Below are 23,601 nucleotides of genomic sequence, written 5' to 3'. Positions count from 1 at the left end.
CTCTGGGCCGTCGCCGGTTCCCACGGACTCTCTCTCACTCTCTCGTCACCCACTCACGGAGAGGAGACGACGAAGTGATCTCTCTCGCCGCAGCATCTGAGAAAGAAGACGCAATTCGTCTCCAGTCGACTTTTGCTATCCAAGCAAGGTGGGGAAGTCATCCGCTTTCCATTCTCCACTTCCTGTGCTAAGAGTGACTCTTTTTCTACACTTTGCGCGCGCCCTCGTGAGGCCCCAGTTTTTCTCACATTCGCAAGTGCCGGAATTATTGTGCTCAATTGTGCGCTTTACGGACAGGCGGCGATTCCGCCGCAGGAGGAGCAGAAGGGCCCCCGGATTTGGGGTGGAGATTTTCACGGCGTGCGCGCACGGGTGGTAAAATGGGGCGTCGAACAAGTGGAGCACCCTAAATTGTTGCACTCACTTGTCCGCCACTTTTCCGTCCTCGGAACGCCCATCAAGTCTCAGGTGGCGAGCGCGCCCCGCTGACGAAGAACCCCACCGGAAAGTGCCCAAGCGCTTGGTGAGAAAATTGAGATGGTTTTTCACGCACTTTTAAAGTGATTTCGTGGATATTTTCTCGAATGCGCACGTTTGAGGAGAAAGATTGCGACATTTGCCTTTTTTTGTACATTCTCCGAAAGGTCTTTTTGCGGGTGGATCGGGACATTGTGTGAGGGTTTTGAGAACTATTTCCAGGGAAACTTGCGGGATTCTTGAAGAAAATTGTATTGTTGGATCTAGATTGAGTTGGGAATATTCCTAATATCGGTGAAGAAGTTCGTCCGGAAGCACTTTGTCTTAATATTTAGCATTCCAGAGGACATTTAGGTCCAAGAGCGGCCATAAACTCCCCACGGTGGCCATAAAATCATCTGCTAAGTGCAGCAGAAAAGGCGCAGACGAGTGATTTTTTTCCCGCGAGGCAAATTCAATTAGGCTCGTGTGGGAGGGACTCCACTCTGTTGGATGTCTTGTGGTGAATGAAAATTGCGCCGTGACTCCTCCTCGGTGCTTCGCTTTATCGTGGCGCCCCAAAAATAATCACGGGCTCTGTGACAATTTTTCCCGCTATAAATAAAGCCACACACACGCGAATTTATTCGGTGAATGAAACTCGCCATCGGTTTTATGCAACGCACACCGGAAGATGATGACGCCTTTTCTTGCGAAAAGTGGCGCGAAGAGAGATGCAAACTTTGCCTCCTTCAATGACATTCGCTCAAGAACATTTTGCTCGTTATTTTATAATTATGGAGCATCTTGCGAGTATATCGCATATGAATTTCCAGAAAGGATTCTCTTACGAGGTCTTTTTGCTCATTATAGAAACTTTCTGCGTCCTTTTGCAAAGTCTTTCTGGATTCCGGTAAAATCCTATTTTGAACTGTAGCGCCACTTGATGGCGGACGAGTGAATTTCAAGTGTTGGCCAGAGTTGCAACTGACTCGAGCGTGTGCATTTTTTCAGAACATGTGAACCACTCGAGATTCTGCTGAGGGAAAAGCGGGAGAAGTGCCACATAAATCAGTCATAAGAGACACACACATAGAGAGATAGAAAAGTGAGTGGGTGGAGAGTATGTGCGGGGGATTCTGGACACTGGAGCACCAGAGGCTGAGTGGGAATTGTCACGTCAGCTGAACGACGCACAGAAGCATTTACACAATGCGAGAGCACCTGTGGCTCCTCGTGGTCGCGGCTCTGCACTTGGCCTCGGCTCAGCGACCGCTCAGTAACTCCTCGTCGGCATCCTTCGCCTCGGGTGTAGCCCTGGGGCCCCAGAGTCGCGTGCCCACAACCAACATGCCTCACCAGGCCGTGGACCCGTTCGCCGCTGGCGGCTACATGATGAACTCCTACTATCCTGGCTACACGGGCCGCAGTCGCAACAAGGACAAGTTCAATGAGTTGCGCAACTTGTCGCTGATGAACAATATGAGGGCCGTTGAGCCCGGAGTCGCCCGGGAGGCGCAGCCGGCGGGCATCAGCTCGCTGTATAACATTGACCGCCAGCGGGACGGTCCTGTTTACGCCGGCATAAGCAATAAGGACCCAGTGCAGACACTGAAGGCGAGATTCAAGGAGAGCGTGAGTACTGTTGACTCTTAGTGTTTGAATGGTTTGAATGCAATGAGGTCAAGAATCGAAGACACGGTAGTAAACAATGCTGGAAACTCGTGAAAGGCTGTCCAAGATTTCATATTCAAAACTCCAAGAATTATCTGGCAAAATACCGGGAATTTCGTTAGAAATCTTTAAAAACCCTCAAACAAACTCATTTTACAATGGAAAGTACTTCTCTCACATATCTTATATAACTTGTAGGGAAATTGAAATGAGCATAATATTCGCAGAAATTACTAACGAACTTAGTTTTATGTACTGTATATCACGGTAAATCCTCTTAATGGATAAATTTACGAGAATGTAAGTCCCGCCCACCCAAATGCTCCTCCCAGATTTTGCATTGTGCGTTGGTATTTTTTCACTGTAATTCGAATTTCAATTACATTTTCACTGGAAATCATTAGGAAAAGAATGGTGCAATTTACTGGAGCCCTTTTCAATGCGCAAAATGCACTGAATGATTAATATTTCCCAGAGCATTTTGCACCTATTCAGCCTTTCCATTGGGGCTTTCTTGTGAAATTCCTGGATTTCTCAGAAATTGTATCACATTCAAATGGTGCAAATTTCAATATCCGTCCCAGAAACATTTCCGCACCCTTCCGCCATTCACTTCCTCTCCGGCACTCTTGTGGTCTATGGCAATTGAAATTTCCTGACTCTATTTCCTCACCATATTAATCCTCCATAGCTGAATTGCTGCAATGCCTTTCTAATCTCAACCCCGGACTAAATATAGAGACAACATATGTATCTTTACGAGGGACTGGAGAAAATTCTGCTGGCGTCATTTTTGCTCACGACAAACATTTTCGCAGACACTCAAACCCTGTTGACTTTCTTACACGACTTGATTTTCTTTTGGGACCGAAAATAGACATTTCTCCGTGAAGCTCCGCGTGAAAAATCCGTCTTGACAAAAGCACCTGGAATCAGGGCAATTTAGTGAGGTGGAAAGTGACGAGAGAGGCTTTTCACCCAGAGATTCAAGCAGAATTTGGTGGCAGGTTTCACCAGAAATAGTGAGGATTAGTGTAAAAAAAAATTTATATTCATATCATATTGATTTTTTGTACATAGAAAATGTGTATGAAAAAATTCCATGAGAGAAAAACTCTGACAAAAGTCTGTTGATTAACAATTCATGGCAGTTTTGTATATTTCGCCAGCACAATTAGGAGCATCTCTATCAATTAGAGACATTGACGGGAAATTCGGTGGAAAAGAGCCTTGACGAGTTCCGCTCACTCTCGCTTTGACAATTTGAGTGGCATTTTCTCGCTGAGTCGTGCAAATTTGATGAATTATAATGTGATTGTGAATATTCAGGTAAAATTCACCTGACATTATCAATGGCGAAAAGTGACTCTCGTGGGCGGACGTTCGCTTGTTGCCCCAAAACACCCACTTATGCCCGTTACCTTGGAAGAATTCCCACGATTTGATGGGGTGAAAAGGGATGGAAGAAGGGCAGATCTGCAGCGTGAATGCTCAGGAGGAATGCCAATTGCAGTGGGAGGACAAATCGTCGATTCAGCGGGTGTTCTCACCACTTCTCAATTAATTCCCAATTAGTGCCATCGCACTTCTCCTCCTTCGAAGGCCCCTGAACGCCAATTTGTCCAATTCTCAGCCACTTCCTCACGAGTAATGCTATTACCGCATGAAATATACCAATGCGACGGTGTCGCATTTCACTTGGGTCGTCATTGAATTACCGGGCTGAATTTCGTGCGCTATTTTCCAGTCGCGGGCTCAGCAGGAAGTCAGCGAGATCGATGATGTGCTGGGCGTGAAGTGCAGCTTCGAGACGGAGTGTGCCTGGACGTGGAACGAGACCATCGTGGATGGCTTCCAGGTGGTCACAGGAGCCAATCTCACCGACTCCAATCGCACCGGGATCATGCCAGGTCCACCTGCGGATGCCCTCAATGACGCCAGTGGTGAGTTCGGAACCTGATCCCTATAATTGCTTCACAATGCAACAAAGTTCCGCGAAAACACCAATCATAAATATACTGTGCAACATCCTTTGATTTCCAAAAATAGTCATCATTCGCACATTGTTAATTGCACAACCATTTAATCCTTTGGGAAGAATTGGGTCGTGTGTGACCAATGAAAGAGTTCATTTAATTGATTTAATTACTCATATTATTATTGTGGTTTCAATGGAACGTATATATTCGATTCCACGTATTCTCTGAAATTCCGCTGTAAATCCACAATACCAAAAAGCAAAAAATACTTTTGGCATATAATTTATTATAATATTTACGTAGGTACTAAATTCCCAGAAAACAATTGTTTTAATTAAAATAAAAGGGATTTTCCGACAAATTCATCTGCTTGAAAATTCTAATGTGATAAAATTGTTCGTTGCATGAACAGAGGTAGAAATATCCATGTGAGAAATTGAGTTCCGAAACAACTATTTTGGATTATTGATTGACATTAGTGGCACTAATAAATTAACTTTGTGATTGGATACGATGAAAATGTGCTTTACATGCCTGAAAGTTCAATTGGTCTCGAATATTCCACAATAATTGTCACAAACACTCTGTTCCATCAAAGGGCGAAAATTCAAAGTTAATTAGTCTATGATTTTATGTCAATTTCGTTCAACTGCAACCATTGAAATGTTACGTGGAATGAAATCGACCTTTTGATGCTGTTCGCATTTCTCGGAAATGTAGCACGCATAATTTAATTTGCAAAGTCAATATGCCATTAATTATTTCTGAGCGGAAATTAATTGATAATTGAAACTTTGTTCTAAAAGTGAAAAAGCTCTTCATTCAAAATATCCTGAATTGTACAAATGTAATGATAATCTGCTAAGTCAAGTGATAAATTTAACACTATTTCCTAATTTAACTAATATTTTCTTATCAACTATTTTGGCTTTTAGAAGATACTGAATCATTTCTCTCCATGCTTTTGAAAGTGGAAACAAATACAAAAACGACGATTTTCTTAGATTTACCCAAGACACAAATCAGGATATCAAGATTTCAAGATATTTACTTAGGTTTCAGCAACGGGACACTCATTATTATGACTCTCACTCGTCATGGCCATCTTTTGTTCCTTGCAGGCCACTTTCTGCACCTTCGACTCACTCCTGAGACGGGTCAGAGGACGCTCAGGTCGCCCGTGTTCAGCACAACGCGCGAGAATTGCTTCCTGGAGATGTTCATCCACCAGAGCTCGATGACACTGAGCAGCATCCGCATCGTGATCGAGCCCGTGGGCACGCAAGAGTCCTCTTGGGTTATTTCCGAGATTGCCGGCAATGACCAGCGGCGCTGGGAGCTGAACCGCTTCCGCATCGACCGCGTGAGCAAGGATTTCCACATCGTGTTCGAGGTGGTGCCCAACGGCCTAGGCGGCCGCGCCCGCGGCCACGTATCCATAGATAATCTGCGAATGGTGAATTGCTTCGCGGAAAATCTGAATGGCGGCAATTGCAGCCTGAATCAAGTGAAGTGCAACAGCAACAAAGTGTCTGTGTGCATCGACTTCCAGCGCATCTGTGACATCTCGGCCGAGTGTGATGACAGCGAGGATGAGAATCTAAACTGCGGTGAGGCTATTGTTAACCATTTCCAGGGGTTGCTAAGGGCAATATGCGTGTATGTCACTCAAAGGCAATAGCAATCCCTCGCCATTTCCTCTCTAGCCGCCTTTGATGGACTTATATATGGGATGTTGTGTGGAAATTGCTGTGGTGCCTGCAAGGGAAATTGTCCAGCTGCGGTTGCATTCACTTTGTGGGTTTATTCTGCTGAAATAGGACAATTAAAGTCTCTTTGTACGCGTTTCGAAGGCTATTTTCCCAGCAATGCTTCCAATTACCACACGAAGTCTTGTGCTTAAATTTCTACCCCTCTCTCTGACCTCTGACCTTTAATTGTGCCTTTTTGTACACCTTCATTCAATTCTCCCTCTGGTGCCTCTATTAATGGAATATTCCACGCGCACTTTCAATGCTTCATTCAACTCAATTACATCTCATTTGCACGCGCGCACGGGTATGAAAATAGTTGAAACTTGATTTCACCCGCAGACAAAATCCCCTTTGGCGGGCGCTGTGACTTTGAGAGTGGCTGGTGTGGTTGGCAGAACTCTGGCAAGGCCATCCTGGTGTGGAGCCACCACACGGGCCCCACGCCCACCGACAAGACGGGCCCCGACTCGGACCACACGCACATGCACATGAACGTCACGGGTCACTACATGTACGTGAACATGAATCAGCACGTGAATGACGGCGAGAAGAAGAAGCTCGTGGGATTCGCCAGCAACGCCGTGATGAACAGCGTCGTGTTCAATCCGCCGCCGTCCGTGCACACGAACGCCAGCTCGCCGTACAGGAACACGTGCATGGTAAGGATCAGAATGTGGTTCAAGTGCTGACAACAATAAGCTATTAACGACCAAATCCGCATCTTTGTTTGCTCTCTATTCTGTGAACTTGAAAAGTTGTAAAAGCTCAGAACATTCTTCGTAGAGAAGCCGCACTTTTGTGCAGCAATCAAGAAGGATTTTCCAGAAAGTTGACAGACTTGAGGAAGAAAAAGAAAATAGCAAGAAAACCTGCATGCTGTGCTATATATTCTAGTAAGAGATTGAAAGCTTTTCAGATGCGAACGGTGTGTGAACATGAAAGCATCACTTTCTAACGTTGATGTTTCAAAGAAACTATTTAGGAGTAATTGATTTGTCCTTTCGATGACTTCCTCAAGTGCATTCAATCGAGAATTCAATTCATTTGAAGCTCTCAGAAGATGAAATAGACTGATTTACCTTCAAATTCGCCTTTCTGCTAAATTTCTATTAAGTAAGTTTCTCAAAATTACACTTCATCTTACTCAACTCCTTTATGTTTAGTAACTTCAACAACTAATCGAAATATTGTAATTAATATTTATACAAGTAAGAGAAAAGCAGTATAATGAAGTGTACAAAGCATCTATTAAGCTTTCGGTTAAACAATTAAGTGAAGAGCACAATCGTTTAATTGCAAGAAATGCAATTAATTAGGATAAAGTGAGAGGCATTCTATGGAAACATAACAGAATTACACTGAATCTGAATGCATAACATGGCAATTATATTCAAAATACACATTCCATTCGTCAAACTATATAGACAACAAGGTTTATTATCACAATGCGAGTAATTGTACATAATATGTATCAGGTAACCGCAGAATTGACACATTAATACAGGGTAGAATATTGGCATTAATGGGCTCAACACGTTCAACATCTTCTTTACGCCACTCAATCCCTCTCTCGCCATCCTGCAGATTCGCTTCTATGTCCATCAGTACGCGCTGAATCCGGGCAGCATCAATCTCTCAGTGGTGGAGATCAAGGACAAGGAGAACGTGACCACGACGCTGTGGTGGAGCTCGAAGAATCAGGGTCCGCGCTGGGTGCGCGTGGAGGCAACCATGCCCAATATCACCACGAAGTACTACTTGCAGTTCGAGGCACGCATGGGCATGCGAATCTTCTCGGACGTGGCCATCGACGACTTCAGCCTCAGTCCAGAGTGCTTCGGGCTGAACATTCCGCTGGACCACCTGCACGGCTACAACTACTGGGATCCCAGAGTGGGTCTGCCCAAGCAGCCACACCCGGACTTCGCGGACAGGTCGGCGCTGGAGCTGGGCACTTGTGGTGCCAAGGGCATCCTGGGCCCCAGCGCTGCCGACTGCCTCATGTCCTACAACACCACGGACGCCCTGGCGAGCGTGCGCGTGATTGAGTCCTCGCCGCACAAGGGCGTGCAGATCTGGCGCGTGCCCAGCGAGGGCTACTACACGATCGTGGCCAAGGGCGCCGGCGGGGGTCTGGGATCGGGTGGTGTGGGCTCGTCCAGGGGCGCCATGGCGGTGACGGTGATAGAGCTGCACAAGGACGAGGAGATCTTCATCCTGGTGGGCCAGAGTGGCGAGCACGCGTGCATCAAGTCCATGGGGTACCGCGATGAGAGCTGCGAGCCCATCTCGGACTCCAGAGACGACGACAGGTACACGTCGAAGACGCACAAGGTCAAGAATACCGTCATCGACGACGGCGCGGGCGGCGGCGGTGGAGGCACCTACGTCTTCCTGTTGAACGCTGCCGCGGCCGCTGTTCCTCTGGTCGTGGCCGGCGGCGGGGGTGGTCTGGGCATCGGCAGATATCTGGACGATGATCTGCAGCACGGGAAGAACATTGACTTCGAGCGAGCCGAGGTGTCAGGCCAGATTCATGGCGATGTGCACAAGGCGGCTGGTCCGGGTGGCGGATGGCGTGCGAAGGATGACTCGGCGCTCGATTCCCGCTTTGGCGCCTCATTGCTTGAGGGCGGTCGAGGGGGGCTGCCCTGCTATCCCACGCGAGGCCTTCACGGCCAGGGTGGCTTCGGAGGTGGTGGCGGAGGCTGTGCGACAGGTGGCGGAGGTGGAGGATTCTCCGGTGGCGATATCCTAAGCGACTCCACAAATGGTCAGGGCGGGACGAGCTTCATTGGGATGAGCAGGAGTGTTAATGACCTGTCCCAGGTTTATGTGGGCGCCAATAGCGGTCCCGGCGCCGTTGTCATCATTCCCGCCATTCAGGGCTGCGGCTGCGACTATCGCTGCGTGGCCCTGGACGAATTCCGCTCCCTGGTGGCCTGCATCTGTCCGGAAGGATGGCGACTGCGGCGGGACAATCTCACCACGTGTGAATGTAAGCAAATCGCACAAAACATCCCGAGAACCACAATTCAAGACTGCCTTACTCCTTCCAGTGATCAGTCCACGAGAGATTCCTCTGCAGTATCTGATTATCTTCTTCATTGTGGTATCTGTCCTCCTCCTGGCCGCGCTCACAGGTCTTATCTTTATGCTCTGTAAGTCCCCTCTTGTGGAGTCTCGTGGGCTATGGTAAATGACTTTCTCTCTTTCCCAGACAATCGCTATCAGCGGAAGAAGCAGGCAACTCTGCGCCACAAGATGCTCCTGGAGCAGGATTTGCAGCTGAGTCGTCTCCGTAACACGGCCGATGACTCAGCCCTAACAAATTTCAATCCCAATTACGGATGCGATGGCATTCTGAATGGGAATATCGATGTGAAGACTCTTCCGCAGGTCGCCCGGGAGAGTCTACGGCTGATGAAAGCCCTGGGCCAGGGCGCCTTCGGGGAAGTCTACCAGGGCTTCTACAAGCATCGCGATGGAGACGCCGTTGAGATGCCGGTGGCAGTGAAGACACTGCCGGAAATGTCCACTGGCCAGGCCGAGGCGGACTTCCTCATGGAGGCTGCCATCATGGCGAAGTTCAACCACCCCAACATTGTCCACCTGATTGGGGTGTGCTTCGACAGGCATCCCCGCTTTATTGTCCTGGAGTTGCTGGCCGGCGGGGATTTGAAGAATTTCCTGCGAGAGGGTAGAAATAAACCCGAGCGTCCGTCTCCTCTGACCATGAAAGATCTGGTCTTTTGCGCACTGGATGTGGCCAAGGGATGTCGCTACATGGAGAGCAAGCGCTTCATCCACAGAGACATTGCGGCCAGGAATTGCTTGCTGAGCAGCAAAGGGCCGGGAAGAGTGGTGAAGATAGCGGATTTCGGAATGGCCAGGGATATTTATAGGTCTGACTACTACAGGAAGGGTGGGAAGGCAATGCTGCCCATCAAATGGATGCCACCCGAAGCCTTCCTGGACGGCATCTTCACCTCCAAGACGGATGTGTGGTCCTTTGGCGTGCTCCTCTGGGAAGTGTTCAGCCTGGGCCTGATGCCATACACGGGACTGCCCAACAGAGATGTGATGCAACTGGTGACCGGAGGCGGAAGGCTTGACGCCCCTCCGGGGTGCCCTGTGCCCATTTACCGCATCATGGCGGACTGCTGGAGTCCGTCACCTGAGGAGAGGCCCTCCTTCTCGAATCTCCTGGAGAGATTGACCACCTGCACGCAGGATCCCGATGTGATGAATGCTCCTCTGCCCAGCTTCTTCAGGCCACCGTCTTCAGAGCGTGACCAGACGATAATGCGGCCGCCCAATGATGATTTCTGCATACAAATGCCCTCCTCGTCCGACTACCTGATCCCACTGCCGGGACCACGGGGAGCGGCCGAGAGGCTCTTGTCTGAGGCCACGGGGGTGACTCTGTCAGAGACTCCAGCCACCTACACTTCTCCCTGTACTACTTCTCCGGCTGTTCCTCGGATTCCGCCCGCTGATGGCTGCTGGGAGACGTCCTTCTCGTCTGCCCCGCCGCCGGTCGAGTGCACCGTGACGCCGCCAGAAGTCCCGCCGCCAGCTGGACCTCCAGTGAGTATCATTCTCATATGTGAATTGAAGGAAGATTGTTAACTTCAATGACCCTTTCTCTGACCTTCAGGTGGACAAACTGATCAGTTTGGACACTCCACAGCAGACGCCCACAACCACGTGCCCGCCAATGAGCTTCGGGCCGCCGCTGGCACACCCCATCAGCACGGACGGCGTCACGAAGCCTTCGGACATCATCCCGCCGCCCATCACTCTGGATCCCGCCACGCTGGCCATTCAGGGCACGTCCTATGCCAACGTGCGGGTGGCTGACGGCGCCGCGGGTGCCGCAACGGCGCCGGCGACCAAGGAAAAGGGCGCCCCGTTCACAATTCAGGGCTTCAGCGAGCGCTACAAGGAGAATCACTCCGAGATCAGCTGCTAAAAAGTGTGTACATAAAGGATTGCGTGAGAGATTGGTGTGTGACGGGAAGTGTTTCATTTTCATCGAGGAAACCCCCAAGTATTGGCAAAACGGGTTTAAGAATAAGTCTTGATAAAAATCTGTTGTGTCTGTTATCAGTATAAAAAAATCTATCTATTATTCGTATCAGAAGAGCGTCAGGGAGGCGGGAAAATGGTGTGTGAAAAGTGGCCAAAAAGGTAATTATGTGGAAATTGATATAAATCATAATTAATTGAAGTATTTCGTAACGAAAAACCTATGTAAAGTATAAGATTTGATAGTGAAACAGTTACAAAGTAAAAAAAAACAACCACTCACACACACATTGAAAAAAACGCTCACCTGAGATTTAGAGCAAGAAAAACATGTGCTCGAAACTAAAACTGAAAATCTTAAATTTCTTTACCCGAAACTCACTATTTCAATCAAATGAAAAAAAGAAGAAGAAAAAAACATGCAATGAGAAAAAAAGACAGAATTTTTAGTACATCATTTGCAATAAATTTTATGAGAAAATGATTGTCTCATTTTGGCAACGAAATTACTAGGCAAAAAGAAAACATGTAGGATTGATAGGGAGATTTGAGTCCATAATATATTTTTGATGAACAAAGATGGAGAAAGGGTAGAAAAGTATATATTTTAGCGAATTAATGATTAGTTGCTCAATTTTTGAGAAAAAAGCATCGTTATGTTGTTCACACGAAAAAATTAGCGATGATTAGCGCACGTTTTAATTTGTAGGTAAAATATAACAAAGATATTGTAGTGAGAAATTGACGAAAATAAGACTGTTGTATTGTGTTGTGGCTTTTCTTCACATGCTCTCTCTCTCTCTCTCTCTCTCTTTTTCTCTCTAATCAACTTCTATTTTAAGAGTTTTCACTTCCGTAGGCAATTTCTTATAGAAGAATCGCTTTATAGAATCCATCCAGGCATTTAAGTTGATTTCCCCTCAAATGCAATGAAGAAATGGATTAAAAGACAGTCACAGAGACGCAAATTCACAGTGAAACAGAAGCTCACAGTTGTTTGTATTAGGATATAATTGACGAAAGACAGAAAGGATATTTGAATACTCATTAGCGAATGATTAAAAGTACTAATAATAGAATTTGTATGACACATACATTGCAAATAGTGGTGAAGAAAATGAATCTAATTGTCACGAGTGAAAATCTATTTAAAAAAAAACCTACAAAAATAATCTCTGTAATTGTTTTGTTGTGAGATAAAAACATAATATGGAAAGAAACATAAAATGCTTTAACTATTAATAAAATATATTTATACATAAAATTATTATATATTTAAAGAAAAGAAGATGATGAGAGTCATACTATATACACTTTTATTGTAGTGATAAAAATTTAATAAATGTTGAATGAGATGTGCAGCGATGCTGAATATTGCATTGTAGGACGAGAAAAGAGTGGTTGAGAGTTGCAGAAATATGTTTTTCGAGGGGAAAATAGGTTAAAGCAGAGGATAGATATGTATAAAAATAAATTACACAGAAATATATACGTAATTGTCATAAAAAAAAATCCTCCCTTTTGAGATGGCATCAAAAATGCCCCGCTCAACGACTGACGCTTTCAAAAATGCTTTCCAGTGTTTTCGAACTTCCAGCGGCGCGCGGCTTTCCAGACTCACATAACCGCACATTATCGCCTCCTCTGACGTTGTTTTTGTTTGTTTTCCTCCCGGAAAAGAGTTGTTTTTACTGCAAATTCAGTGTTTTCTGGCTGGGCACACAACTTGAGGCCATGTCCAAGAGGGATTCTCACGTTTTGGACGATGGCGAGGGCACAGCAAAGCGGAAAAGTGTGAAAATCAGTGGCGTGAAGAAGCACACGCTGGACTCTGACGAGGAGGAGACTGACGATGAAGAGTGAGCCCTTTTGCTGGCTATTTCAGTCGCAATGCTAATGCTAGTTGCCTCCCAGGTTCAACGTCCTGGATGAGAATGACATCGAGGGCGAGGAGGAGGGCGTCGCCGGGATGGACGGCGAGACGAAGCTGACGCCCTTCAACATGAAGGAGGAGATGGAGGAGGGCCACTTTGACCGGGATGGCCACTATGTGTGGAACAAGAACAAGGAGATCACGGACAACTGGCTGGACAACATTGACTGGGTGAAGGTGCAGCAGTCCAAGGACGGCAGCGGCTCGTCTAAGGTCCGCACGCTGGGCGACGACTCAAGTGATTCCGAGGCTGAGGAGGGCAGTTCGGGGAAGTTCGACGTCATGGAGAGCTACAGAAAGATCCTGGAGCTGATGCAGCCGGGCGAGAGTGTGAAGAAGAGCCTGCAACGCCTCGGGAAGGGCAGCAAAATCTCGTCGGCCGAGCGCTGGCGCCGCAAGAAGGCGGGCATCAAGGATGAGGCAGCAGAAGTCGTCACGAAACTCACTCAGCTCACAAATGACATCCTCACGCGCACGGGAAACATGAACATCTACGAGGAGACGTACGAATTCATCCAGAACAAAGTGCGAAAGATCGCGAAACCCGCTGCAGAGACGGAAGACGATGCTTTGGACATGTACGCCGATGACTTTGACTCGAAGGAGAAGAGTAAACTCGGCGGAGCGGCGCCGGAAGCGGCCGAGGAGGCGCAGGAGGAGGACAACGCCGTAAAGTGGGAGTTCAAGTGGAAGCCAGACGACACAGAGATGCACGGGCCGTTCTCCACGGAGCAGATGCATAAGTGGAACGAGGAGGGCTACTTCAAGAGCGGCGTCCTGGTGAGGAAGGTGGGCGAGGACACCAAATTCTACACTTCCAACCGCATCGACTTCGATCTGTATTTGTAATTTTCTCAGGAAATGTGAGTGCATTCTGCATTTAGCGCTGTTCTTCAATAAATGTTCATTCAATTCAACTTTGATTGTGACTGTGAAAATTAACCCTTTAGAGTCGAATGGGGCAAATTTGTCCGACAAATGCATCAAATATTTGCATTCTGGCTCGTATGATATTTTTTAAAAATCTAGAATGACTTCAATACTGTAAAGAAATTCGATATTTTCGGTGTATTTAATCATTTTGCTCCTTCCGTTCAATCGAACCACTTTTCTGGGAAATTATACAGATCTGTGCCGGATGCGCACAATCGAATTTCCATTGCGCTTTTGATAAGAATGGGGGTAATCGGAGACGCAATCTTTCACCACGAGTGGCTCTAATTTTAGGAAGTTTTGATAAATTTCTCGATTTCGATTCATATTCTGGGAAAAAAGTATAGAATTGAAAATCCCAAGTGTCTCAACTCTTCAAATTGGTAGAAAGTTAATCTCTGAACACTTGCAAAGAGTTATCAATTCATGGAATTGCTATGCAATGTGTTCAATTCGTTCAATTCTAGTATACACATTCGAATCTAGATGTGGGATTAAATATCGTGACACATTTATTTATGGGCAGAAAGACATCAGCAGAGCGATTTAGTTATCGCTCGAGTCTGTCCATATAAATATCTCTCTCGCTTGCAATTATTTAAGTTTGTTCCTCGCTTTGTTACCTCATTCCAATGGCGCTAAATTTCCTCCTCAAGTTTCTCTTCCTCGCCTTCGTGCTACTTACGAACGCGGAGAAAATTTGCAAGCACAAGATTTGCATGGATATTTCTGAGCCAAGTCAGCCACCAGAGGAGCCGCCGCCGGAGGAGCAAGAGTTCCTTTGTCCCTCGGACGAAGCGCAGTTCCTGCAGCATCCGCACGACTGCTCCAAGTACATCCTCTGCTTCCACCGAGTGGCGCACGTTCGCCACTGCGCTTCTGGCCTGGAGTGGCACGGCGCCATCGAGCAGTGCAACACTCCCGACCAGGCGCAGTGCTCGCCGTCGCAGTGCCCCATTCCGGACAATCCCAACCAGCCCGTGTTTCTCTACAACGACAACCAGTGCGGCGCCTTCGCGCTGTGCGTCAACGGGATGCCGCAGTGGCGCTCCTGCGCGCCCGGATTCCACTGGGATCGCGTGAAAAACTTGTGCACGACACCGCAGAAAGCTGGTTGCGAGGATTTTGAAGAACCCATAGAGCTTGAGTGCTTCCCAGACTCTCCGCTGAGAAATCCTCATCCGACTGATTGTAATCTGTACTTTTTCTGCTTTGACGAAGAGCCTGTCCTGTCCAGTTGCGCCACAGGACTCTATTTTGACTACATCACGAGAAGCTGCATGTTGCCAGAGGATGCGCTCTGCTATGCGCATATCGGGAAGCTTGAAGAAATGAAATATAATTAATTGTCTATAAATGACTTAATGTATTAATATTGAGGTTTTACTTTTATCTGTGAACGGAAAATTCTAATTCAGTAAGTGAGAAGTAAATTGGCATTCAGAAAAAATGATCTGTTATGGACTAATTTATGTAAGCGCATTCTTGCGACATTTGACCATGCGATGCTTATAAAATTTATTGGTTATTCCATACATCAATTCATTGTCAATTCAGTCTATAATCGAGCAGTAATAAAGAACTTTCTAAAAATCATTTTGCTCCTTCCAAGCCACTTTTCTGGGAAATTACACAGATCTGTGCCGGATTCAAACAATCGAATTTCCATTGCGCTTTTGATAAGGATGTGAGTAATCACAGAAGCAATCTTTCATCACGAGTGGTTCGAATTCTAAGAAGTTTTGATAAATTTCTCGATTTCGATTAGCAGAACGATTAAGTTGTTGTGCTCGGGTCTGTCCATATAAATATCTCTCTCCCTTGCAATTATTTAAGTTGGTTCCTCGCTTTGTTCCCTCATTCCAATGGCGCTAAAATACCTCCTCAAGTTTCTCTTCCTCGCCTTCGTGCTGCTCACGAACGCTGAAGAAGATTGCAAGCACAAGATTTGCGTGGATATATTAATGTTCAGTTCAGTTTTTAATCTAGTGTTTGGTATTCAATCGTAAGGAACTCAAGGACTTATCCTGTTTCTAAAGGTCTTGATAAGCCAATTTTTAAGCTAGAAGCCACCTTGGGATTAGCAGTCTTGAGAATCCATAACCAATATAGACTCCAAAACAAGCATGTAACCATCTTCACGATATTAGAGCGACGCAGAAACAAAAGCCATTTGTTTTCTCAAAGAGAAACACAAACGAATCCAAGAATGATTCGCAAGATAACGAGTAATCTTAAAGCTTTTCCAGCAACCACTTTATTGTTCACGTAACCTACACGGCCTACAATTGCGCCTACAATCCGAAAATCTCACAAGTCTCGGGATCCCCGAATACACACTGGCCCTGGTCGTTGCTGATCTGGCCCTCGGGGCACGTCAGGGAGTTCACCAGTCTGCCGTTCTGGCAGACGAGTACTTCGCTGCAGTCGTCGGGATTGGGGATCTGCGCGTGTCCGGTGGTCTGAAGGCAGGGATCGCGCACGCACTGCGCGATCTCGGGCAGGTTGCAGTTGCGCTCGTGCACGTCGAAGATCATGGGGTAGGTGCACGAGGATACGTCAATGAGGTTGCCGTTGATGCAAATGAAGTAGCTCTCGCAGCGCAGTGGGTGAGGCTCGTAGGAGATGCCGGGCGTGTTGGGGCAGTTGATGCTTACGGGACAGTCAGCGTCCGCGGGGAGAGTGCAGAAGTGATTGTTCCTGTCCCAGTACAGACCAGAGGCACAGGTCATCGGCACCTTCTCGCCTCTGTAGCACAGCGAGAAGCGATTGCAGAAGTCCTCTTCGGTGTGGAAGATCAGGTTCTGCGGATCGTCGTATGGTGGGCAGGGATCGGTCTCTACGGTGCAGTTGGCCACGGACGCGGGCAGGCATTGCAGCGCGTTTTGGTCGAACTGGAAGCCCGGGCGGCAGGACTGCGGAACGGCCTGGCCGTGCATGCAGATGATGAATTGCGAGCAACTCGTCGCGTGTCGCAGAAGCTGAAGATTCTCGCCACAGGGATAGATCGTGGTGGCGAAGATGGGAGTCGCCGCCAAGAGAAGGCAAAGCACTGGAAGGAGCGCGGAAGACATGTTGCTGACACGAGAGCTGGACACAGACTAACTACCTCAACACTGTCCGGCGCTATCTTATATTTCGTCACTTTGGGAGATTAACGTGAGATTTGGTGGAGGTTTATTGGAGGCGGCGAGAAAGGAAATCAAATCTCTGCACTTATCGTTATCTTGGGCGGAGTGGGAAAAATTCCTACACCAACACCAAACAATGCGTTAATAGCGATTCATTTATTGAAGGATTCACTTGAGGTCGTGCGGCTGGCAAGTGTCCACGTCTCCGGGCACGCAGGCGTAGAGCTCCCTCACGAACACGTGACCATCGGCGCAGGGGAGCGGCCAGGCGCTTCCTGTGTCGAAGTCGCACACGATGAACTTCAGGCAGGTGTCCGGATGCTCCCTAATCGGACTTCCGCCGCCGTTCTCGCACAGATGATCGAATTCTCCTATTGGTGCCGGCGAAAAAGCAGGTTCAGCTCCAATATCTGCGTAGCAGAGTCCATCCTCTGGCAGCGTGCAGGTGCGCGTAAGGTAGTCAAAGATAAGATTTTCAGCGCAATTCCTCATGAAAGACTGCTGATCAATACAGAGGAAGTACAGATTGCACTCAGTCGGATGAGGATTCCTCAGCGGAGAGTCTTCCAGGCACTCAATCTCCTCCACTGGCGGCTCCTTGATCTCCTCACACTCGGCCTTCTCGGGTGTCGTGCACAAGTTATTCACGCGATCCCAGTGGAATCCGGGCGCGCAGGAGCGCCACTGCGGCATCCCGTTGACGCACAGCGCGAAGGCGCCGCACTGGTTGTCGTTGTAGAGAAACACGGGCTGGTTGGGATTGTCCGGAATGGGGCACTGCGACGGCGAGCACTGCGCCTGGTCGGGAGTGTTGCACTGCTCGATGGCGCCGTGCCACTCCAGGCCAGAAGCGCAGTGGCGAACGTGCGCCACTCGGTGGAAGCAGAGGATGTACTTGGAGCAGTCGTGCGGATGCTGCAGGAACTGCGCTTCGTCCGAGGGACAAAGGAACTCTTGCTCCTCCGGCGGCGGCTCCTCTGGTGGCTGACTTGGCTCCTCGTCGTCGATACACTCCAGTTCAAACTCTGGTATTGGCTGGCAAGGAACGTTCCAGAAATTATCGCACTTTTGATGTGGAGGATGGAAGAATTGTCCATCAGGGCAGTAACCACGGTGAGCTCTTCCCTGTCGACAGAAGAAGTAGCTGCTGCAGTTCAGAGGATTACTCAGAAAGTAATCCTCAGAAATATCCACGCAAATCTTGTGCTTGCAATCTTCCTCAGCGTTCGTGAGCAGCACGAAGGCGAGGAAGAGAAACTTGAGGAGGTATTTTAGCGCCATTGGACAGCTTTAGACTGAGGCACAAACTTGAATGACCAAGGCAGGATGGATTTTTCTGTGATCACGATCCCAAGATAAGAAAATCCCTCCATAGATTTCTTATCTCGAGACAATGAATTATTCTTCCAGTCATTTGATAAACAACTAGTGGTGCGACGAAGATACGAATCCAACAAATATTGTGATGCACCTTGTGTGCTGAATAATGCGATTTGCATTAAGCTTCTTCCTTACGATACAATATCCAGAAATTCAAAAGCTTTGATATTCATTTAATCTGAAAGCGAAAGACAAGAAATTCTTCTACCATTTTTACTTTAAATTGTTTTCTGAGGAACCTTGTCAATCGCAAAGAATTTTTTGCAGAACTTCGATCCCAGATTCCACCGTTACATTTCAATTCACCCTCCTTTTTTCGGTCTTCGAAAATGGCGCACACGCCACTCTCATTCCGGTGCTCGCCACAGTCGCCATGGTGGCGCACTTGCCGTGAATGTTTTCTTCTGCTGCGAATTTTTCTCACAGCATTTCCACGATTTTCCCCCTGTTTTACCCCGCGTGACCCGGTGGAAGTGCGTGAAAAGTGCACCGGAGACCGCCTTGAGGCAATAGCGAGTGCTTTCGTGGGCAGTTGGGCCGGAGTGAGTGGAAAACAGTGCTGAGAACTCTTCCAGTGACACTGCGTGGCTTTTCAATGTGAGTTTCCGCGCTGTTTGGGGCGCTCTGCTGTAGAATGTGTGCGCCAGCGGAGGCCGGCAGGAGGGCAGAGTGGGAGTTTGAGTGTGTCGGAAGAGATTGCGGGGATCGGAGTGTGTGTTTGGGGGGTGTTTGGGTGGATTGTCAGTGCCATGCTTGGGATGGGCTTTTCCGGGAAATCCCGGGCTATTGTGGGGGGTTTATCGTGGAATTACCCCAATAGGAGATGAGGGATGGTGCGGAAGGGGAGGTGGGGTTGGAGATTGGTGGGAAATTGAGTGATTTACGGACAGATTCGGTGGCTGATTGACAGAGCGCCAGTCAGCGCCATGTTTGCGATTCCGGACAGAGGCGAAGCCACTGACTCTCGGGCTGTTTCTTGCAGGAGCAGGTAACCATCGGTGAAGCGAAGATGACGGACATTGTGTATCCACAAGGCTGTAAACCCGTGACGGATGACCTGGGCCCAGATGAGCTTATACGGCGCCTCAAGGTGAGTTTTTTTGGCCTCTGGCGGAAGGAGTTTGTTGGCTAACGCGCTGTATTCCGAGCTTGCAGGCGCTCTCGCACACCCTCCAGACGATGGGCCAGGACGAGGGACTCTACCAGCAGTACATTCCGCTGGCGCTACACCTGGCGGACGAGGCGTTCCTCTGCCACAGCTCTCGCGACGTACAGCTGCTGATCGCCTGTTGCATCGCAGACGTGCTGCGCGTGTACGCGCCGGAGGCGCCCTACAAGGACCAGGAACAGGTGAAGGGCATCTTCCTGTTCCTCATACGCCAGCTGAATGGGCTGAAGGACCCCAAGGACCCCGCCTTCAAGAGATACTTCTACCTGCTCGAGAATCTCGCCTACGTCAAGTCCTTCAACATGTGCTTCGAGTTGGAGGACTCGCAGGAGATCTTCTGTGCCCTGTTCCAGCTCATGTTCAAGATTGTCAATGACGAGCACAGCGGCAAGGTGAAGTCCTTCATGCTGGACGTCCTGTGTCCTCTCATCACGGAGTCTGACAACGTGTCTAATCAATTGCTGGACATCATTCTGTCGAATATCGTGGAGCCGCAGAAGACGGCCAAGAAGAATGCGTACTACATTGCCAAAGAGCTGATTGTCAAGACGGCGGACACGCTGAAGCAGTACATCCAGGCGTTCTTCAACCAGGTGCTGGTGCTGGACAAGGTGGACAAGAGCTTCACCATCACGTCCAAAGTATACGACCTGATCTACGAGCTGAATATCATTGCACCGCCGTGTCTGCTGTCCGTGCTGCCGCAGCTGGAGTGCAAGCTGAAGTCCAGCAAGGAGAGTGAGCGCGTGAAGGCCGTGGCGCTGCTGGCCAGGATGTTCTCCGAGAAGGACTCCGGCCTGGCGAAGCAGTATACGCCGCTGTGGCGCACATTCCTCGGCCGCTTCTACGACATCGCCGTGCCGATACGGATCAAGTGTGTGCAGAGCACGATGCACTTCCTGCTCAATCATCCGCACCTGCGCAAGGATGTCATCGAGACGCTGAAAGTGCGCCAGCACGACTCCGACGAGACGGTGCGCTACGAGGTGGTGATGGCGATCGTGGAGACGGCCAAGAGGGACTTCCAGATTGTGTCCGAGTCGGAGGACTTGCTGGACTTCGTGAAGGAGCGCACGCTGGACAAGAAGTTCAAGATACGCAAGGAGGCGATGAACGGCCTGGCGATGATCTACAAGAAGTACTTAAGTGACAGCAACGTGCCGGACGCCACCAAGAAGGCGGTGAACTGGATTAAGGACAAGATTCTGCACGGTTACTACATGACGGGCATCGAGGACCGACTGCTGGTGGAGCGACTGCTCATCACGTGCCTGGTGCCGTACCAGCTGCCCGCCGATGACCGGATGCGCAAGCTGTACCAGCTGCTGGGCACGATTGATGACAACGCCACGAAGGCGTTCATTGAGCTGCAGAAGAACCAGCTGAAGGTGCGCAAGACGGTGTCGGAGTGGATCAAGCTGCACAGAGTGAAGGTGGTGACGCCGCAGGTGCAGAAGGAGATGAATGCCAAGTGCACGCACATCTCCAAACAGCTGCCGGACCCGGTGAAGGCACAGGAATTCCTCACCAAGTTTTCCGCACACATGCGGAGTGACGTGCAGCTGGTGCGCGAGATGGACACGATCCTGAAGCGCGATGTGTCATGCAAGGAGTGCGCCGACACCATGGCCACGGTGCTGAAGAAGCTGGGCCAGCCCATCATGACGAATCTGTACTACAACACCATCAAGATGCTGCTGGAGCGCATCGCGTCCGTGATGGTGGACAAGGCGAGCATTGAGGTGCTGGTGGGGCTGATTGAGGACTGCATGCATGGCGGCGAGGAGGTGTGCAAGGAGGTCGGCCTGCCGGCGGAGTCGGCCGGCGAACGCGGCCTGAAACTGCTCAGCGTGCTGGCGTACGTCTTCTCGGCGCACTTCCAGCACACCACAATTCTCACGCACATGATCTCGCTGCTCGGCTCAGAGCACGAGTACGCGGCGCCGTACATTCTCAAGGCCTTCACGTACTTGGGGCGCTACAAGCCGCTGGTGGACTCCCATCCCGCCATGCTGCACCGCATGACGCCCGTGTGCAAGGAGCTGGCCATCTCGGGCACGCCCAAGCAGGCCAAGCACGCCATCCGCTGCATGTACGTGAACATGACGCCCAGCGTGGCCGCGGAGGCACAGGGCGCCGACTCGGGTGACGTGTTCGCGGAGATTGTGGAGACGCTGAAGGTGAATCTGAGCCCGGAGCAGGCCAAGTACCGCACGGCGATCGTGTGTCTCGGACACATTGCGTACAACATCCCGGATCGCTTCCACGTGCCGATCAAGAACATCATCTCGCGGAAGATTGTGAAGGAGCTGCTGGTGAAGGATGTGCCGGAGGATAGGAAGGGCATCCCGGGCAGCGAGTGGTGTGCGGAGGAGGAGTTGCCCGAGGAGACGCGCTGCAAGGTGGAGGGCCTAAAGACGATGGCGCGCTGGCTGCTGGGCCTGAAGAAGGACGTGATGTCGGCGCAGAAGACGTTCCGCATGCTGCACGCGTTCATCAAGCAGAAGGGCGATCTGCTGGAGCAGGGCCGACTGTCGGCGGCGGAGATGTCGTGGCTGCGATTGAGCGCCGGCACGGCCATGCTCAAGATTTGCGAGCAGAAGGGCGTCGGTGACCAGTTCACGGCCGAGCAATTCTACAATCTGTCGCAGCTGATGGTGGATCCCGTGCCGGAGGTGCGCGAGGCGTTCACGCGGAAGCTGCACAAGGGGCTGAACAAGGGCATTCCGCACAAGTGTCTGCCACTGGACTTCATGGGCTACTACGTCCTGGGCGGCCGCGAGGCGGACAGAAGGTGAGTGGCAGACGCTTGATGATTCATTTGTCTGAAAATTTAATGATGATTTATTGCTTATCGCGCTTCCTTTACGTTCGCAGGCTGAGCCACCAGATCAAGACGAACATCGAGACGGACGTGAGTCGACGAAGAGAGTACGTGAAGTCCTTCGCGACGGTGGAGCGCGCAATGTCTCAGCTTCCGCACATCCTGCCCGACTACATGCTGGTGTTTGCCGTGCCCGTGCTCACGCACGACCCGAACTTCACGCAGTTCGATGATCCGGCGCAGCTGAAGCAGGTGGAGAAGTGTCTGTGGCTGATCCTGGAGCCGCTCATCACCAACAAGGAGTTCTTCTGCTTCGGCTTCTACAAGAACCTCGTGGACAGGATGAAGCAGCACAAGGATGCACTGAAGAAGGAGGACGATGAGACGAATTTCGTGAGTTTTATTGACCTTTATTGCCTCGCTGTTGTGAAGATCTTGGAAATTGTCTTGATTTATCCGTTCATCTTTTCTTGTGAATCCTAAAATGAGTCTCGTAAGACAAGATTTGATCGATTGTTTGCTGTCTTGCAGAAAATGTGGGCGATCTGTGACATTGCGATGCACCTGATCTACACCAAGTGCATCAATTACGACACGAGGGACTTTCCGCTGGAGGCCAGGATACCGTCGATGTACTTCCAGGCGCAGCCCGAGGACTTCAGGAACACGCGCATCTACCTTCCAGCCGATCTCTATCTGCCGCAGAGCGTCAACGCGCGCAAGCACATGCTGGTAAGGCGCGACTCGCGGAGGGAGGAGAAAGTAAGATGTTAATGATGTTGATTAATTGGCTCTCCTTTCCAGACTGACCGCAAAGTGACGGCGAACAACAAGGCGCACGACACCGCGGACGTGGAGAACGAGGCCGAGAACAACTGCGAGGAGCACCAGCTGTCGCTGGACATGAAGGAGCCGCCGGCGAAGCGGATGCTGCTCGGCGAGTGAGGCGCGCGCGCGTGACGAGATATCAAAGAGATAAATGACGTTAACTTTTTATTAATTTATGTAATAAGTAGGAAAGATATTTAATAAGTTGATATAATGAGATAAGAGTTAATTCGTAAGGTGAGAAAAGATGAAAATATTCAGTTTAAGTTTTTTTTTTTCTTTCTTCACGTGAAAAAAAATCCGTTAATTTCATGCGAATTCCTTTCTTTCATTTTGCTAGAACTTTAGTTTTTATTCGATTGGAGAATTCATTGAAGCGCGATGGAGAGGATTTAGTCGGAGAGTATAAGAAATAAATTTCATATTTGTCTTTATTCTTCATCCGGCGTTTGTTCGATACTCTCCTCTTCCTCAGTTGGCTATTTGCGTGAGGTCAAAAGGCACTTTTCA

At 49.2% G+C, this 23,601-nt stretch overlaps 5 protein-coding genes across 8 annotated transcripts; 4 read left to right on the top strand and 1 right to left on the bottom strand.

The window, feature by feature from the left end:
• The first annotated feature begins 121 nt into the window (after positions 1 to 121).
• Positions 122 to 12,100, top strand: LOC132266070 (tyrosine-protein kinase receptor). 4 transcript variants are annotated; one of them, XM_059766903.1, is made up of 9 exons: positions 122 to 226; positions 1,471 to 2,091; positions 3,878 to 4,073; positions 5,231 to 5,719; positions 6,203 to 6,522; positions 7,448 to 8,861; positions 8,923 to 9,024; positions 9,084 to 10,453; positions 10,524 to 12,100. In XM_059766903.1, the coding sequence occupies exons 2-9, from the start codon at positions 1,669 to 1,671 to the stop codon at positions 10,836 to 10,838; spliced, it is 4,629 nt and encodes a 1,542-aa protein (XP_059622886.1). In that variant the 5' UTR covers positions 122 to 226; positions 1,471 to 1,668; the 3' UTR covers positions 10,839 to 12,100. The 4 variants fall into 4 exon arrangements, with proteins under 4 accessions (XP_059622886.1, XP_059622885.1, XP_059622884.1 ...); XM_059766902.1 differs by having other exon boundaries at positions 127 to 375; XM_059766901.1 differs by having other exon boundaries at positions 127 to 523.
• Positions 12,101 to 12,519: 419 nt separating this feature from the next.
• LOC132265838 (CD2 antigen cytoplasmic tail-binding protein 2 homolog) lies at positions 12,520 to 13,744 on the top strand. Its single transcript, XM_059766619.1, has 2 exons — positions 12,520 to 12,753; positions 12,809 to 13,744. Exons 1-2 carry the CDS (start codon positions 12,629 to 12,631, stop codon positions 13,674 to 13,676), a joined length of 993 nt encoding a protein of 330 aa, XP_059622602.1. The 5' UTR covers positions 12,520 to 12,628; the 3' UTR covers positions 13,677 to 13,744.
• Positions 13,745 to 14,392: 648 nt separating this feature from the next.
• LOC132255976 (peritrophin-1-like) lies at positions 14,393 to 15,106 on the top strand. The gene has a single exon (XM_059752152.1). It carries the CDS (start codon positions 14,393 to 14,395, stop codon positions 15,104 to 15,106), a length of 714 nt encoding a protein of 237 aa, XP_059608135.1.
• Positions 15,107 to 17,059: 1,953 nt separating this feature from the next.
• LOC132255975 (probable chitinase 10) lies at positions 17,060 to 18,172 on the bottom strand. The gene has a single exon (XM_059752151.1). It carries the CDS (start codon positions 18,170 to 18,172, stop codon positions 17,060 to 17,062), a length of 1,113 nt encoding a protein of 370 aa, XP_059608134.1.
• Positions 18,173 to 18,650: 478 nt separating this feature from the next.
• On the top strand, positions 18,651 to 23,573 carry LOC132265647 (sister chromatid cohesion protein PDS5 homolog B-B). Its single transcript, XM_059766390.1, has 6 exons — positions 18,651 to 18,868; positions 19,254 to 19,361; positions 19,427 to 22,233; positions 22,317 to 22,656; positions 22,795 to 22,995; positions 23,068 to 23,573. The coding sequence occupies exons 2-6, from the start codon at positions 19,281 to 19,283 to the stop codon at positions 23,206 to 23,208; spliced, it is 3,570 nt and encodes a 1,189-aa protein (XP_059622373.1). The 5' UTR covers positions 18,651 to 18,868; positions 19,254 to 19,280; the 3' UTR covers positions 23,209 to 23,573.
• The last annotated feature ends 28 nt before the right edge of the window (positions 23,574 to 23,601 follow it).

Source organism: Phlebotomus argentipes, unplaced genomic scaffold, assembly GCF_947086385.1.
Source record: "Phlebotomus argentipes unplaced genomic scaffold, Phlebotomus argentipes genome assembly contig_5, whole genome shotgun sequence".
Lineage (NCBI taxonomy): Eukaryota > Metazoa > Arthropoda > Insecta > Diptera > Psychodidae > Phlebotomus > Phlebotomus argentipes.
Note: the sequence above shows the minus strand (reverse complement) of the source record. Positions and strands in the feature narration are given on the sequence as shown.

Coding starts and splice junctions, on each gene's coding strand:
- LOC132266070 (XM_059766903.1), top strand. CDS start 1,669: ATGCGAGAGCACCTGTGGCTCCTCGTGGTCGCGGCTCTGCACTTGGCC. Junction 6,523..7,447: donor CGTACAGGAACACGTGCATG/GTAAGGATCAGA, acceptor GCCATCCTGCAG/ATTCGCTTCTATGTCCATCA. Junction 8,862..8,922: donor CAATCTCACCACGTGTGAAT/GTAAGCAAATCG, acceptor TACTCCTTCCAG/TGATCAGTCCACGAGAGATT.
- LOC132265838 (XM_059766619.1), top strand. CDS start 12,629: ATGTCCAAGAGGGATTCTCACGTTTTGGACGATGGCGAGGGCACAGCA. Junction 12,754..12,808: donor GAGGAGACTGACGATGAAGA/GTGAGCCCTTTT, acceptor GTTGCCTCCCAG/GTTCAACGTCCTGGATGAGA.
- LOC132255976 (XM_059752152.1), top strand. CDS start 14,393: ATGGCGCTAAATTTCCTCCTCAAGTTTCTCTTCCTCGCCTTCGTGCTA.
- LOC132255975 (XM_059752151.1), bottom strand. CDS start 18,172: ATGGCGCTAAAATACCTCCTCAAGTTTCTCTTCCTCGCCTTCGTGCTG.
- LOC132265647 (XM_059766390.1), top strand. CDS start 19,281: ATGACGGACATTGTGTATCCACAAGGCTGTAAACCCGTGACGGATGAC. Junction 22,234..22,316: donor GGCCGCGAGGCGGACAGAAG/GTGAGTGGCAGA, acceptor TTACGTTCGCAG/GCTGAGCCACCAGATCAAGA. Junction 22,996..23,067: donor ACGCGCGCAAGCACATGCTG/GTAAGGCGCGAC, acceptor TCTCCTTTCCAG/ACTGACCGCAAAGTGACGGC.